This window comes from Tachyglossus aculeatus, chromosome X2, assembly GCF_015852505.1.
Source record: "Tachyglossus aculeatus isolate mTacAcu1 chromosome X2, mTacAcu1.pri, whole genome shotgun sequence".
Taxonomy (NCBI): Eukaryota; Metazoa; Chordata; class Mammalia; order Monotremata; family Tachyglossidae; genus Tachyglossus; species Tachyglossus aculeatus.
In genome coordinates, this window is record NC_052100.1 from 4,894,048 (window position 1) to 4,908,884 (window position 14,837).

General features: G+C 52.7%; 1 protein-coding gene across 4 annotated transcripts in view; it reads right to left on the reverse strand.

Annotated features, from left to right (window-relative positions):
* UIMC1 (ubiquitin interaction motif containing 1) overlaps window positions 1–14,837 on the reverse strand; it is a 34,143-nt gene that overhangs the window by 6,946 nt on the left and 12,360 nt on the right. For all 4 annotated transcript variants that reach the window (XM_038771097.1, XM_038771095.1, XM_038771096.1 and 1 more), the window contains exons 5-10: window positions 13,580–13,704; window positions 11,705–12,820; window positions 8,959–9,023; window positions 7,824–7,909; window positions 4,755–4,840; window positions 1,974–2,151 (exon numbers count right to left, since the gene is read on the reverse strand). In XM_038771097.1, the coding sequence (XP_038627025.1) occupies window positions 1,974–2,151; window positions 4,755–4,840; window positions 7,824–7,909; window positions 8,959–9,023; window positions 11,705–12,820; window positions 13,580–13,704 (1,656 nt within the window). The remainder of the gene's footprint in view (window positions 1–1,973; window positions 2,152–4,754; window positions 4,841–7,823; window positions 7,910–8,958; window positions 9,024–11,704; window positions 12,821–13,579; window positions 13,705–14,837) is intronic.

Below are 14,837 nucleotides of genomic sequence, written 5' to 3' on the forward strand. Positions count from 1 at the left end.
TCCTGCCGGGAGGGTCTCCCCGTGAAGTCAGAGGGCAGGTGGAACGAGCCTGGACTAGTGGAGGGAGGGCGGAAAATGGACACGGGAGCCGAAAGCCGATTTCGAGGTCGAGTGCCTGGGATGGCTGGGTTCCTTCCTCTCCTGAGCAGGGGACGGGGGAGGATCATGGACCAATTTCACGCTTGTGAGGGGGGCCTAGCAGCCGGTGCGATTTAAGGCCTTTGCTTGGCCTCAAAACTGCAGTCGCTGTGGGTAGCGGCATCGGTGGTAGCCTTCCCAGAATCCCTCTGGCCCGAGCCGTGGTCCTGGACCAAAAAGGATGCCTCGATACCCTGTTCCCCTTGACCTCCTAAACTACGCCTGACTCCCAGGCCAAAGGATGGGGAGGTTGTGTGGGCCTTTCCCCGCTCTGTAGCCACCTAAAAGTACTTGGAACTAGGTGAGGTCCAATGAGTAGGTTGGGGGGGTTTCTGTCGCTTTGAGCTACAGGCTCCCACCCCTCGATGATTTGCATCTGCAAATCACCTCCGCCCCACAGCTCCCCACTGACGAGGGGTCCGTTTCAAGTTCGAGCACTTCCTTATTCTAAGAAGCAGAGGTGTTGCTTCAGGAGGGTTAGATAAACCCCAGGTCTTTCCTTCCTGGCAATCAGACAGGGGTTCTCTTTCTGATACTTGCGGTGACCCAGCCCACAACTATTCGTCAGCTAGATTTGGGGGTCGGCAGAATGTGAAGGCCAGCTGTTGGTCTGAAATTCTCCTCCGCATGTGAACCCCGAAGGTGGTGGGGGGCGGGAGGGGAGGAAAAGCTTGACATCAAAGACCGGGTCTTGGGGCGTGTTCTCAGAAGGCAGACGTTTATTTAGTCAGGATCCCATTCTGCCACTGAGGCAGATACTGCTACACTCTGGGATCAGAGTAAGAGTCACATCGTCCTATTATTAATCCTACTGTTTAACTGGTACTTGTTAAGCACTTATAGCCAAGCACTGTAGAAGATGTTGGGGTAGATATGTGATAATAACAACTGTGGTATTTGTTAAGCGCTTACTATGTGCCCAGCCCTGAACTAAGCGCTGGGGTAGATGTGGGTTGAACAGGTCAGACACAGTCCTTGCCCTAAATTTAGGGCTTCGCGGTCTAATAAGGTAAGTAGAGCATTGATTTTATTCCCATTTTCCAGTTGAGAAACAGACCCAGAGAGGTAAAGTGACACAGGCCTGGGGGTCAGAGGTCCTGGGTCCTAATCCCAGCTCTGCCACATGGCTGCTTTGAGACCTTGGGCAAATCACTTAATTTCTCAGTGCCTCAGTTCCCTCATCTGTAAAACGGGGATTAAGACGGTGAGCCCCCTGGGGGACAGGGACTGTGTCCAATCCATTTATCTTGTGTCTGCCCCAGTGCTTACAACAGTGCCTGGCACGCAGTAAGGGCTTAAGAAGTATCATTATGTCCGAGATCACCCGGAGGGCCGGTGACGGAGTTGGGCCTAGGACTCGGGTCTCCTGACCACCCCCCGAGCCCCAGGGCTAAGCTCTTCCCAGGTAGCCACGAGAGGGGCACCGGCAGAGAGAGGAAGCAGCAATCGGCAACGGCGGGGTGGCCGCTGTCCGTCGTTCTACTTTTCACGTGGGTGCCTCATCACTCTGGCCAGAGGCGACTCCATAAAAGATGGGCAGGGGGACGTCATCGTAGCTCAGGTACCGAAATCCGCAAGCTTGTTCGAGGGCCCGGGAGTGGCAGGGGGAATGGGACGTTTTCACCTAGGCATTCCCCCTGCCGAGCACTTATGTACTTATCTGTAATTTATTTACTTACATTAACGTTCGTTTCCCCCTCTAGACTGTTAGCTCATTGTGGGCAGGGAATGTTCTCTCTCAAATGCTTAGTACAGTGCTCCGTACATAATAAGCCCTCAGTGAATACGACTGACTGACTGGCTGATGGTGGGAAAGGGGAAAAAATGGGGCTGACCTGGTGGTGGCCTGCTTTCCTGCTTCTCGAGGAAACCTTCGCAGTTCATGGCGTGCCGCTGGATCGTGCTGGGGGGGAAGCACCGATCACACAGGGGACATGTCACCCGCGGCCTCCAGGCCGCTGCTTCCTCCTCCTCCTTCTCCTCCTCCTGCTGCTCCTCCTCGGGGCTGCCAGCCTGGGGGTGAGGAGACAGCTGTGAGCCCGCGGTTGGGAAGGGACCGTCTCTATGTGTTGCCAACTTGTACTTCCCAAGCGCTTAGTACAGTGCTCTGCACACAGTAAGCACTCAATAAATACAATTGAATGAATGAATGAAGACCAGTCTGGACTGGAAGATGACTCCAGCACAGTCTGGGCATCTCTTCCAGCGCCACGCGACGCGAACTCCCTTCCCCAACTTCGCCGAAGTTCCAAGTCTTCACCGACGGGCAGAGTGCAAGTCCGAGGAGGGGGACGAGCTCGCGACTCTCAGCTCCACCAGCCTCGGATTGCTTAGTACAGTGCCCTGCATACAGTAAGTGCTCAATAAATATGATTAAATGAATGCCCCCCCCCGCCTCTCCGCGTCCCAGATTTTCCACCTTCCCACTTTGTGTCCGTCGGACCACCGCTCTCCCCATCTTCCAGGCCAATCACAGACGAGCCTACCAACTCTGTTGTACTCTCCCAAGTGCTTAGCACAGTGCTTCACACTCAGTAAGCACTCAATAAATACCAATGATTCCAAAATCACATCACAACCAGGAAGATTTCCCTGACTATCCTCTCATCTCTGCTCACTATTCGCCCTCCCCTATGCGTTGCCGATATATTTTTTTTTCTGGTATTTGCTAAGCACTTACTATGTGCCAGGCACTATAGTATGTGCTGGGGTAGATACTAGATAATCTTAAGCACTGATTTTCACCCCACAGCACTTCTGTCCATATCCTTACCCTGTACCTCTCCTGCTATCTTATTTTAACATCTCTCTCCCCGGCTAGACTGTGAGTTTTTTGAGGGCAGGGATCATTTCCACCAATTCTAGTGTATTTTCTTAAGCTCTTAGCCCAGGTCTCGGCACTCAGTAAGCGCTTGGTAAATACTATACTGATTGGTTGGAGCAAGTAGAAAACCCAACCAACTCCTACTTGGCTCCACTCAAGTGGCAAGAAATACCCGAGATCTGGGGGCACGGTCAGACACTGGCTGTCCTGGGATGTGGGGCCGATGGACATGTCTTTGAAATTCTGGGGTGGATTTTTTTTTTAATGGCATTTGTTAAGTGCTTACTATATGCCAGGCACTGTACTAAGCCCTGCGCTAGATCCAAGCTAATCAGGTTGGACAAAATCTCTGTCCCACAGTTATATCCAATGGACGATTACTCTCTCCCCCTTCAAAACCTTATTGAAGGCACATCTTCTACAAGAGGCCATCTCTGATTAAGTGCTCCTTTCCTTTTCTCCCACCCCTTCTGTGTTGCCTTGACTTGCTCCCCTTTATTCATCCCCCCTCCCAGCCCCAAAGCATTTATGTAAATACCTATACTTTTATTAATTATAAAACATCTGTCTTCCCCACTAGACTGTGAGCTCGTGGGCAGAGAATGTGTCTGTTGTAGTGTACTCTCCCAAGCGCTTAGTACAGTGCTCTGCACACGGTCAGTACTCAATCAACACAACTGACTGACTGGTGAGGAAGTGGGTTGATGGGGTTCGGTTATCTGTGAGCTGAATGGAGGTTGTCACTGGGGTGGTTCTCTCCAAGGTGTAGGCTTGAAGCTCTTTGTGGGCAAGGATCACATAATAATAATAATAATAATAATAATAATAATAATAATAATAATAATATGATATTTGTTAAACACTTACTATGTGCCAGGCACTGTACTGAGAGCTCGGATAGATACAAACAAATCGGGTTGGACACAGTCCCTATCCCGAATGGGGCTCACAGTCTCAATCCCCATTTTACAGATGAGAGAACTGAGGCCCAAAGAAGTGAAGTGGCTTGGCCAATTACACAGAGCAAACAAGTGGAGGAGTTGGGACTGGAACTCATGACTTCCTGGTTTCCAGGGCCATGCTCTATCCACTACGCCATGCTGCTTCTCAGCCACATCTACTGACTCTGTTGTACTGTGCTTTCCTAAGTGCTTAATACCATGCTCTGCACACAGTAAACGCTCAACAAATATTACTGATTAAGCGCTCAAATACCACTGAGCAAGCCTTCAATAAATACCACTGATTAAGCCCTCTATAAATAACACTGATTAAGCGCTCAACCACACCACTGCTCATTTGTTTCTTTGACATTTTTTAAGCACTTACTGTGCCAGGTACTGTACTAAACCCTAAGGTAGATACATTATCATTGGGTTGCACAGTCCGGTCTTCTCCAACTCCCTTCTGCGTCACCCTGACTTACTCCCTTTTTATTCATCCCCACTCCCAACCTGACAGCACTTATGTCCATATCTGTCATTTATTTATTTCTATTAATGTCTGTCTCCCCCTCTAAACTGTAAGCTCGTTGTGGGCAGGGAATGAGTCTGTTTATTGTTATATTGTACTCTCCCAAAAGCTTAGTACAGTACTCTGCACACAGTTAGTGCTCAAGAAATACGATTGAATTGAATGAATGAATAAAAGTGTTGGTAGACACGTTCCCTGCCCGCAAGGAGCTTAGAGTTACACTGAGGCAGGAATCTCCCCTGATGTCGGCATCCTTACAGTCTAGAGGGAGCTGAGGCCGGCGTCTCCCCCCCAGCCCGGGTTGGCGCCGGGGTCTTACCTGAGGAACTGGCTCTCTGTCCACTGAGTAGGCCTCCTCCTCCTCTCTCTCCAGGTCACAAGCCTTGGGCGGGCTCAGCTGCGTCTCTGCAATACAAGAACACGATGCCTTCCGGGGGAACCTGCCCGGCAAGCACTCTCCCCCTTAGCCGGCCCTTCGGGAGGCCTGTTGCCCGGACTCTGTCTTTGGAAGCAATCAGGTGTGCTTCCCCCGGCCCCCAATTCCAGCAGGCGAGAGTAACACTCAGCAGGGAGACGGCACCCAGAAGGTGTGAGAGATACGGAGACAAAGACAAAGAGACAGACCCAGAGAGACACAGGCACCACCACACATAGAGACCTCCACATACAGACACGCAGGTTGCAAGGAGCAGCGAGGCCTACTGGACAAAGCTAAGGTCTGGAGTCAGTAGGATATTCATTCATTCACTCATTCAATCATATTTATTGAGTGCTTACTGTGTGCAAAGCACTGTACTAAGCGCTTGGGAAGTACAAGTTGGCAACATCTACAGACGGTCCCTACCCAACAGCGGGCTCACAGTCTAGAAGGGGGAGACAGACAACAAAACAAAACATATTAACAAAATAAACAGAATAGTAAATATGTACAAGTAAAATAAATAGAGTAATAAATATGTACAAACATATATACAGGTGCTGTGGGGAGGAGAAGGAGGGATTGTCTCTCTTCATTGCTGAATTGTACTTTCCAAGTGCAGAGAAACAGCGTGACTCAGTGGAAAGAGCCAGGGCTTTGGAGTCATATGGGTTCTAATCCTAGCTCCACCACTTGCCTGCTCTGTGACCTTGGGCCAGTCACCTCACTTTTCTGTACCTCAGTTCCCTCATCTGTATAATGGGGATTCAGAATGTGAGCCCCACGTAGGACAGGGAATGCGTCCAAATTGATTTGCTCGTATCCACCCCAGGGCTTAGTAAATTACCGGAACATAATAAGCACTTAACAAACACTACAATAATAACAATAAATAATTATTATTTATTCTAACTGATAATTTTTAAAAGATAAGAACAGTACTTCAGACGGAACTGACTCTGGGGCAGCAGCTGCAGGCTGCTCTGTCTTTTTTAGGCACTGGTCGGCCATCTGGATGCAATCGGAATGTGGAAATGTCCGTGCCCCGTTCAACGGGAGGGGAGGAGATGGGTGAAGAAAGAGATCTCTCTCTCCCAGGGTGCAGAGACACAGATTTCCAAAGCATCGGGTTTCACAACGGCGCTGCCGGCGGGGTGACGGGGGGGAGGGGAGCCCCTTCTAGACTGAAAGCTCTTTGTGGGCAGGGAATGTGATTCCCAGGCGCTTAGTACAGTGCTCTGCACACAGTAGGCGCTCAATAAGTACGATCGAATGAATGAATGAGAGAAATGTTTGAGTGTTTTGAGAGCAGAAAGCGGGGTACTGCCACGTCGGAAACATGCCGGGCCCGCAGCTTCAACACGTGGAGGAGGCAACTTCCTGTTGTAACGCCTCTCATTTCTCAACCAGGCAGGTGCTCTATTTCGGAGCCTCGGAAACAGCCGGGGGAGCTTGCGATAATGGGGTGGGGGAGGTCCCCCTGCTCCCCCAAACTGGCCCTGTGCCTCGGCGTTCTCTCTGTTGAGCCGAATGAGCTGCCGGCCTTGCCCGTGGGGTCAGCGGGCCCTGGGAGGCCGGGGAAACGAACGCCTTGGGTCACTGAAACCTTGGGCCCTCCCCGAGTGGAATATGTCAGCAAACCTTTGGACTAAATTACCAGGTTAAGGGGCAGCAACTGAGGATCAGAAAAGCTGTCTCACCTCAGTCATGGTGTGCCCATCCCCTTCCTCGCCCCGACCCCGACCTTAACTGTGTGCTAAAGAAGCAGAAGCAGCACGGTTGAGTGAAAAAAGCACAGTCTTGGAAGCTGAGGGACCTGGGTTCTAATCCCGGTTCCGCCGCTTGTCTGCTGTGTGACCTGGAGTAATCACCTCACTTTTCTGGGCAAGATGGGGACTCACCACCTGTTCTCCCTCCTACTTAGGCTGTGAGCCCCCTGTGGGACCTGAGGATCTTGTATCTACCCTAGTGCTTAGTAGATCTACTAGCTTCTGCATTAGATTCTTTGGAGAGTCCAACAGAGTTGACTCTCAAGGGGCTTCAAGTCTACTGTAAATACCCTGATTGATTGATTGATTGGGGGAATCCAATATAGGGGAAAAAAATGATCCCTGTCTTCAAGAAGATTACAAGGGCCAGGGATTGAGACAGGCAGAAAATCTGGAAGCCAGAGAGGAGGATGCTTAATGACGGCAGCTCCGATTTCCTTTCTCCCAAAGGATTTACGGGTCAAACCATGACACACAATTCACTGTAAACAGATACACAGTGAACAGCTGGGCAGATATTTTCCCCCATTCTGGATCATCCCCATAAGCTGTGGGCGTATCCCCCAAGTGTCTCATCTTTAGGTCATCGGCAGGTCTCGAGGGGGGCCCTGGGAGCCAAATTCGCTCCTCTCAGACCCTCACCACAAAACCACACCGAAAAAAAGCCTGAACCCCCTTCTCCTACTCCTCTAAGCCGAACAAGGGCTCCCATCTGCACCGAAGCCATGGTTAATCAAGAAATCTCGGACAAGAATGGCGCACCAAGTCCACGAAAGATCCACGTCCGTTTGGGAAATTCTGGGCGGAGAAGTGATGGGAGCTGGGTGCCCAGTCCTGCCAGAGACTCTGCGGTCGAAAAGCCAGCGGGTAATGCTGACTTTCGGCCACCCAAGGCACGGGCCAGAGACAGAGCGTGAAGAAGCTCGGCGATCTAAGACGCTCAGTCAGAAGATAATAATACTAATTATAGCATTTGTTAAGCGCTACTATATGCCAGGCACCATCCTAAGTGCTGGGGTGTATACAAGCAAATTGGGTTGGGCACAGACCCTGTCCCGCATAGCGCTCTCCATCTTAACCTCCATTTTACAGATGAGGTAACTGAGGCACAGACTAGTTAAATGCCTTGCCCGCAACCACACAGCAGACAGGAGCCGGGATTAGAACCCATGACCTTCCGAAGATGACGGTGCGCTCTTACCGGGACAGACGGTGACGTCCTCCGGCGGGCTTCCGGGGGCGGCAGCCGGGCTCTTCGCGTTGGTCAGCGGCATCCAGGTGGTGGGGCTGGCAGCGGCGGTGGGTTGTAACCGGGCCCAGCGGAAGACAAAAGAAAATCAGTCAGAAAACGGAAGCGCGGCCGCGGAGAAGGGCTTTCCCCCAGGGGCTCTAATTTGGCGACCGGTCTGGTCAAGAGGGGACTCCTGGACTTTGGGGCTTCAGGAGAAGCAGACCCCCGGTTGAAAGAAGACCCGAGCTGCTGGCCACCCGGTCCCTCTCTAGCGGAGAGGCGAGTGGGCTGGACAGAACGGCATGTGGGAAACGGAATTCTGCAATGCCCTGCAGATGGGCCTGGGACCTCATCAGCCCAGTCTGGTTTCTGTGGTACTTGTATATTGTTCTATTGTTCGCTCCCAAGCACTTAGTACGGTGCTCTGCCCACCGTAAGCACTCGATAAATACAACTGGCTGTTTTAAGCGCTTACTATGTTCTTGCACGTGCTTACATATGTTCTTACATATGTACTATATGTTTGTACATATTTATTACTCTATTTATTTATTTATTTTGCTTGTACATAGCTATTCTATTTATTTTATTTTGTTAGTATGTTTGGTTTTTTTTTTCTCTGCCTCCCCCTTTTAGACTGTGAGCCCACTGTTGTCTCTATATGTTGCCAATTTGTACTTCCCAAGCACTTAGTACAGTACTCTGCACATAGTAAGCGCTCAATAAATATGATTGATTGATTGATTGATTCCGGGCACTGCTTTAAGCCTTGGGTTACATACAAGTAAATCAGGTTGGACACAGTCCGTGCCCCACAGTGGGCTCACAGTCTTAATCCCCATTTTACAGATGAGGGAACTGAGGCCCAGAGAAGCGAAGTGATTTGCTCCAAGTCACAAAGCAGACAAGTGGCAGAGCCGGGACTAGAACCCAGGGCCTTCTGACTCCCAAGTCCGTGCTGTATCCATCAGGCCGCACGCTGCTTTTCTCGGGTGGGCTCTCCGTTAGCCCTGTCTTGGAGGCAGGGGGTGGAGGTTATCTCCCCGGCAGCCCTTGGCAGAGACGTCTCCCCCGGCCCCCACCCCCGATCGGGGCAACCCCTCACCTGTGTGTGATCTGCCTCGTCTCCCCTTCTTCGGGCGGGTCCCCGTCAAACAGCCCCTGCGAAGCCTGAAAAAAGAAAACACCCATGTCACCGCGTAGCCGGCTCCGCCTTCCCACTCACCGCGGCGATTCCCGAGCCACGAGGAAGGAGAGGAGCGGGCTTCCCGCAGTTGTCGGGAGTCAGAGCCAGCCCGTGATTTTTAGGTAAGCAGTTTCCCGACTGTGGAAGGGAGGGAAAGGTGGGTGAGAGCGGCAGGAGGAAGAAGAGAAGGGACCAGCAGGGAGGGAGGGAATCCAGAACTCACTGCTGCACATCAGATTCCCCTCGCAAGGCAAAACCCTACAGAGAAACCCGGGGTCTGCTCGCTCTGCACAAGGTAGACTGTAAGCTCCTTGAAGGCAGGGATCGTATCTGCTAACTCTATTCTCCCAAGTACTCAGTACAGTGCTCTGCACACTATAAATTCCTTGAAGACAGGAACCGTGTCTCCAAACTCTATTTATATTCATGTCTGTCCCCCCACACAAGTATACTGTAAGCTCGCTGTGGACAGGGAATGTGTCTGTTCACTGCTGTATTGTACTCTCCCAAACTCTCAGTCCAGTGCTCTGCACACAGTAAGCATTCAAATTTGATTGAATGCACGAATGAATTCTATTCTCCCAAGAGCATGAGTTTGGGAGTCAGAAGACGTGGGTTCTAATCCCGGCTCCGCAATGCTGCTGTGTGCCCTTGGTCAAGTCACTTCACTTCTCTGTGCCCATTAAATCATCTGTAAAATGGGGATTAAGACTGTGAGCCCCATGTGGGACAGGGACTGTGCCCAACCTGATTACCTTGCTTAGAACAGTGCTTGGCACATAATGAGTGCTTAGCAAATACCATAATTATTATTTATACTCTCCCAACCACTTAGTTCAGTGCTCTGCACACAGTAAGTGCTCCACCAATACTATTGAGTGACTGATCTCTAAAAGGAAGAGGCAAATTCACCCCACTCAGAAGTAAATCCACTTTCACGGCAGGGATCCGGATGGGGTCAAGGGAAGCAAACCAAGAGCTACGCTCTGGGATTAAAGTCTGAAGCCCTCGAAATCCATTCATTTATTCAACTGTATTTATTGAGCGCTTACTGCATTCATTCATTCATTCAATCGTATTTATTGAGCGCTTACTGTGTGCAGAGCACTGCACTAAGCGCTTGGGAAGTACAAGTCGGCAACATTTAGAGACAGTCCCTACCCAACAACAGGCTCACAGTCTAGAAAGGGGAGACAGACGACAAAACAAAATATGTAGCCAGGTGTCAAAACTGTCAGAATAAACAGAATTATAGCTATATGCACATGCCGAACCCCCAAATTTGGGAGTGTCCTCATGTCCTCTTCTAGACTGCGAGCCCGCTGTTGGGTAGGGACCTTTCTCTGTATGTTGCCAACTTGTACTTCCCAAGCGCTTAGTACAGTGCTCTGCACACAGTAAGCGCTCAATAAATACGATTGAATGAATGGGAGTATTGCCTGCCTCGGGGCGCCTTCTGCGACCCCAGGTAGGGGGTCGAAGCGGGGCCCTTTCCGTGGTGGGTTCCGTGTGGCCCCACGCCCCATAAATAATGCCGGCGGTGGCGGAATGATGGGAAATGACAGAAGTGATGGCAAGGATGGAGCCGAGCCTTCGGTCGGAGGGGAGAAAGAGTCATACGGTGATGGCGATCGGAGAGCCAAGTCCGTTATGAAAAATTGGTGGCGGGGAGGAGGGGGTGTCGAAAGAGACGGTCGAAGAAACTAAAATACAACGGCCATAAAATACTTCACCTGATGAGCCATTTGTTGGCACCGTCCAGTGACAAAGAGCCCCAGTCCACCAAGGTGGGCGTAAAAAAGGAAGAAGCCGCACTGACATCTACCGGCTGGATACTAAACCCTGGGGAAGGAGGAGGCAACGGCCACCGTGGCTAGAGTCGGGGCGTGGGGGGGCCGAAGGACCTGGGTTCTAATCCCAGCTCTTCCACATGTCTGCTGGGTGACCTTGGGCTAGTCGCTTCACTTCTCTGGGCCTCACTTACCTCACCTGTTAAATGGGGATTAAGACCGTGAGCCCCACGGGGGACAGGGACCGTGTCCAACCTGATTATTATTATCAGCCCAGGTTGGAAGTATAATTATTATCATCATTCGCCCAGGTTCTCCCTGAAGAACCAGCTTCCAGATATCCGCTCCAAGTCTGTTCACCCCGAAGCCAGTTCCGTCCCCGGATCTGGGCTAGTGGGATCTCCTCCCCTGCTTTTCCGAAGCGCCCCAGGGCAGGAAAGGGTCCTTTTCCCCCATTCGTCGAAAGCGGATTCGGTGTGGCCTAGTGGAGAGGACCTGGCCCCGGGAGACCTTGTGCAAGTCTCCTCCCCTCCTGCTGCCTCAATTCCCTCATCTGGACAATGCGGATAGGAGCACTGCTCTCCCTCATCATTCGTTCATTCATTCATTTATTCAATTGCATTTATTACGCCTTTACTGCGTGCAGAGCACTGGACTAAGCACTGGGGAGAGTCCTATACAACACTAAACACATTCCCTGCCCACAACGGTCTAGAGGGGGAGACGGACATTAATAGAAATAAATTACAGATATAATAACTTAGTGTACTCTCCCAAGGACCAAGTACAGCACTCTGCACACAGTAAGCACTCAATAAATATGACTGACTGACTCCCTTTCTCCTCCCCACCAACTGGGCGGTGGGCTCCCATACCTGACAGTGGCTGGTCGTCGCCTCGTCCTCCGACGGGGCCCCCTCCTGCTCTTGCTGGTCCCGCGTGGGGCTCTCTGGGGGCTCCCCGCTTTGGGGGCACCAGGCCGCGGCCCCGGCCCCCCCGCTGTTCTCCGAGTCTCCGTCTCCCGCTTCCTCGGGGGCCGCTTGGGGTTCCCGGTCCCGGTCACCTCGGGCCGGGGGGCCGGGCACCACTGGCTCGCCGAATGCCCTTTTCCGCAGGAGCTGGCGCTGGGCCAGCTTCAGGCTCTTTTGGTAGGCCTCCAGCTGGCACAGGATGACCCGGGTGTACTGGTCTGGGTCCACCCCCGCCGGGCAGAACGGGACGCCCCAGTAATAGTGCACTGAGCCCCCATCCTCCTGCTGGGGCCCCGGAGCGTCCGCCGGGCCGGGCAGGCGGCGGGGGTGTAGGGTGGGCGCGGTCCCGGCTGCTGGGGGGTCCCCGGGGGAGCGGCGGGCGTCCCCGCAGCCCTCCGCTGACCTCTCGCCCTCCGGGTCCCCGGGCAGGTGGCGGCTCCGGCGGCGGGAGGCTTCGGCCTTCCGGACCCCGGGGGCCGGCCGGCTGGGTCGATCCTGGCCCTCCGGGCCTCCGGGCGCCGGCCCGACGTCCAGTCTCCCAGAAGGGTCCGGGGACCGCTCGGGCGTCCCCTCGCCCCCGCCCCTCCGGCCGCCGAACAGCTTCCGGGGCGCCAGCTGCCAGGGGCTGCCCGCCGAGCGGGGGAAGGTGGGACTGGGGGCCAGCCGGCTCCGGGGACCAGGCCCGCCGCCATCGCCGCAGCCGCCGAAGGTGGGCGAGGGGGCGTCGTCGCCGCAGCCGGGCGGGGGCCGGTCCCGCCCCGGGGACACGACGATGCCAGCCGTCAGTGAGGACTCCACGATGTCCTGGCTGAGCCTCTTGAGCACGACCAGGGGGCTCCTGGGCACCTCGGCCCCGCCGCCACCCCCCGGGGACTCCCGGGACCGGGCCGGAGACCGCGGAGACTCGGGTCGGGTCGGTCGGTCCCGCTCCAGTCCGGGGTCGGCCGGGTTGTCGCCGACATCCGGCGAGGGGGCTTTGTGCGTCCCCGGACCGTCGAAGGAACCGGAGGGCTGGCAGCTCTGAAACAAGGAAACCCTGGTGTTTGAATACAGTGCTCGGCACATAGTAAGTGCCTATCCGATACCATTAGAACAAAGAGAAACCACACAAGGAATGAAGCTACTGGAAGCATTGAGGGGAGGGAGGGCCTGTTATTGGATTTGCTCCCTTTATTCACCCCTCCCTCAGCCCCACGGCATTTATGTCCATATTTAAATTATATATTACAAATGACTTATTTATTCATATTAATGCCTACCTCCCCCTCTAGACTGTAAGCTCATTGTGGGCAGCAAACGTGCCAGCTAATTCTGTTATAATGTACTCTCCCGAGCACTTAGTACAGTGCTCTGCACATAGCAAGCGCTCAATAAAAGCCACTGATTGACTGATGTCTGTAAATTATTTATATTGTCTATCTCCCCGCCTCTGGACTGTACGCTCCTTTTGGGCAGAGAAGGTGTCTTATCAAATCAGCTGTATTGGACCGATCTGGGCTAGCAGAGCTCAGTTCGGAGAATAGGGAGGGAGGGAACGGGCTGGAAGGCTTAAGGTTCAGTTTTTCCTGGCTCCCTGGACGCCCACAACCTTTCTTTGCCAACAAGGGCTGACTGATAGAAGGAACGGCTTGGAGTGCACCCTCATCCTCTAAAGGAGCCACTCCCCGCCCCTTTGTTTCATTTCCTTATATCTGCATAAATAAGAGCACTCTGACTTGGCATCATCCGGTTCCCCTCCCTCCCCTCCACTGCTCAATCTCTCCAGGGCGGCTTAATTACATTCAGGCTCTCGGCGATGGCCTTCCTCAGCAGCTCCTCTTCTTCCTCCTCCTGACTGTTTGCTTGCCTGGCTTCCTGCTCGCTCATCTGCAGAGCCAGAGCGAACTGCTCTTCTTCCGTCATCTCTGAACGACAGGAGGAAAGACAAACCCACAGCTTATTAAAAGTATCGAAGAGAATAATAACTACAACAGTAACTGTGGTGTTCGCACAATGCTTACAATGTCCAAGCCCTGTGCCGAGCACTTGGGTAAAGACAAGATCATCAGCTCAGACATAGTCCTTGTTCGATGAGTGGGCTCGCGGTCTAAGAAGGGGAATAGGGATTTCTTCCCCATTTTACAGAGGACACGGAGGCCCAGAGAAGTGACTTCCCCAGAGTCACCCAACAGGGAAGGGGCAGAGTTCTCCTCAGGGGTCACAGCTTGGGGTTTTCATTCCCTCGCCTTTGAGTTCGTCTCCTCTGCTAATGATAACGACGATGACTGTGGTAACTCAAGTGTATACTATCCGCAGTGCACTGTGCTAAGCACCTCGTGGATAGAGCATGGGGCTTGAAGTCAGAAAGACTCAATCCCCATTTTACAGATGAGATAACTGAGGCCCAGTGAAGTGACTTGCCCAAGGTCACACAGCAGACAAGTGGCGGAGCCAGGATTAGAACCCACGACTTTCAGACTCTTTCTCCACTACGCCACACTGCACTAGTTCGAATCAGTCACCATCTAAAGGTGATAAAACCTTGACCGCCTTTCTCCCCGGCCTTCCCACGCCGCGGAAGAAGGGGCTTGACTGCATTAGGGACCTCAAAAGAAAACCGAGGCCCTTCTTTTTGAGTCTTTGTTGTCAAGATGTGCTGACGGCAATTTCTGGGCTGTACGATTTTTCAGACAAATGGTCTCCTTTTAGAACAGGCCCTGACTTAAGGCAGAACTCATAAGAAAAGCAGACCTCGCGTCTTAGGGGCTTTATTTTATCCTGCCTGAATAAAACATCTCAGGTAGAGGCTACGTGATGAATAAATGACGGAGAAGCCTCCGGGGGGCTCTGACTGTCAGTGAAAACCCTTTCTCCCGCCCCCTTAGGCCCTGAGCCCTGTGAGGGGCAGGGGCTGGATCCGACAGAGAGCTTGGCTTTCTAAATACGGCCATTATTATTTAATTATGAGCCCACCCAACTCAGACTGGCAACCTGAAATGCACAGGATGCCAGAAAGCAGGGAAAAAGAAAAATAAATCAGTCTTTCTCCATCAGGATG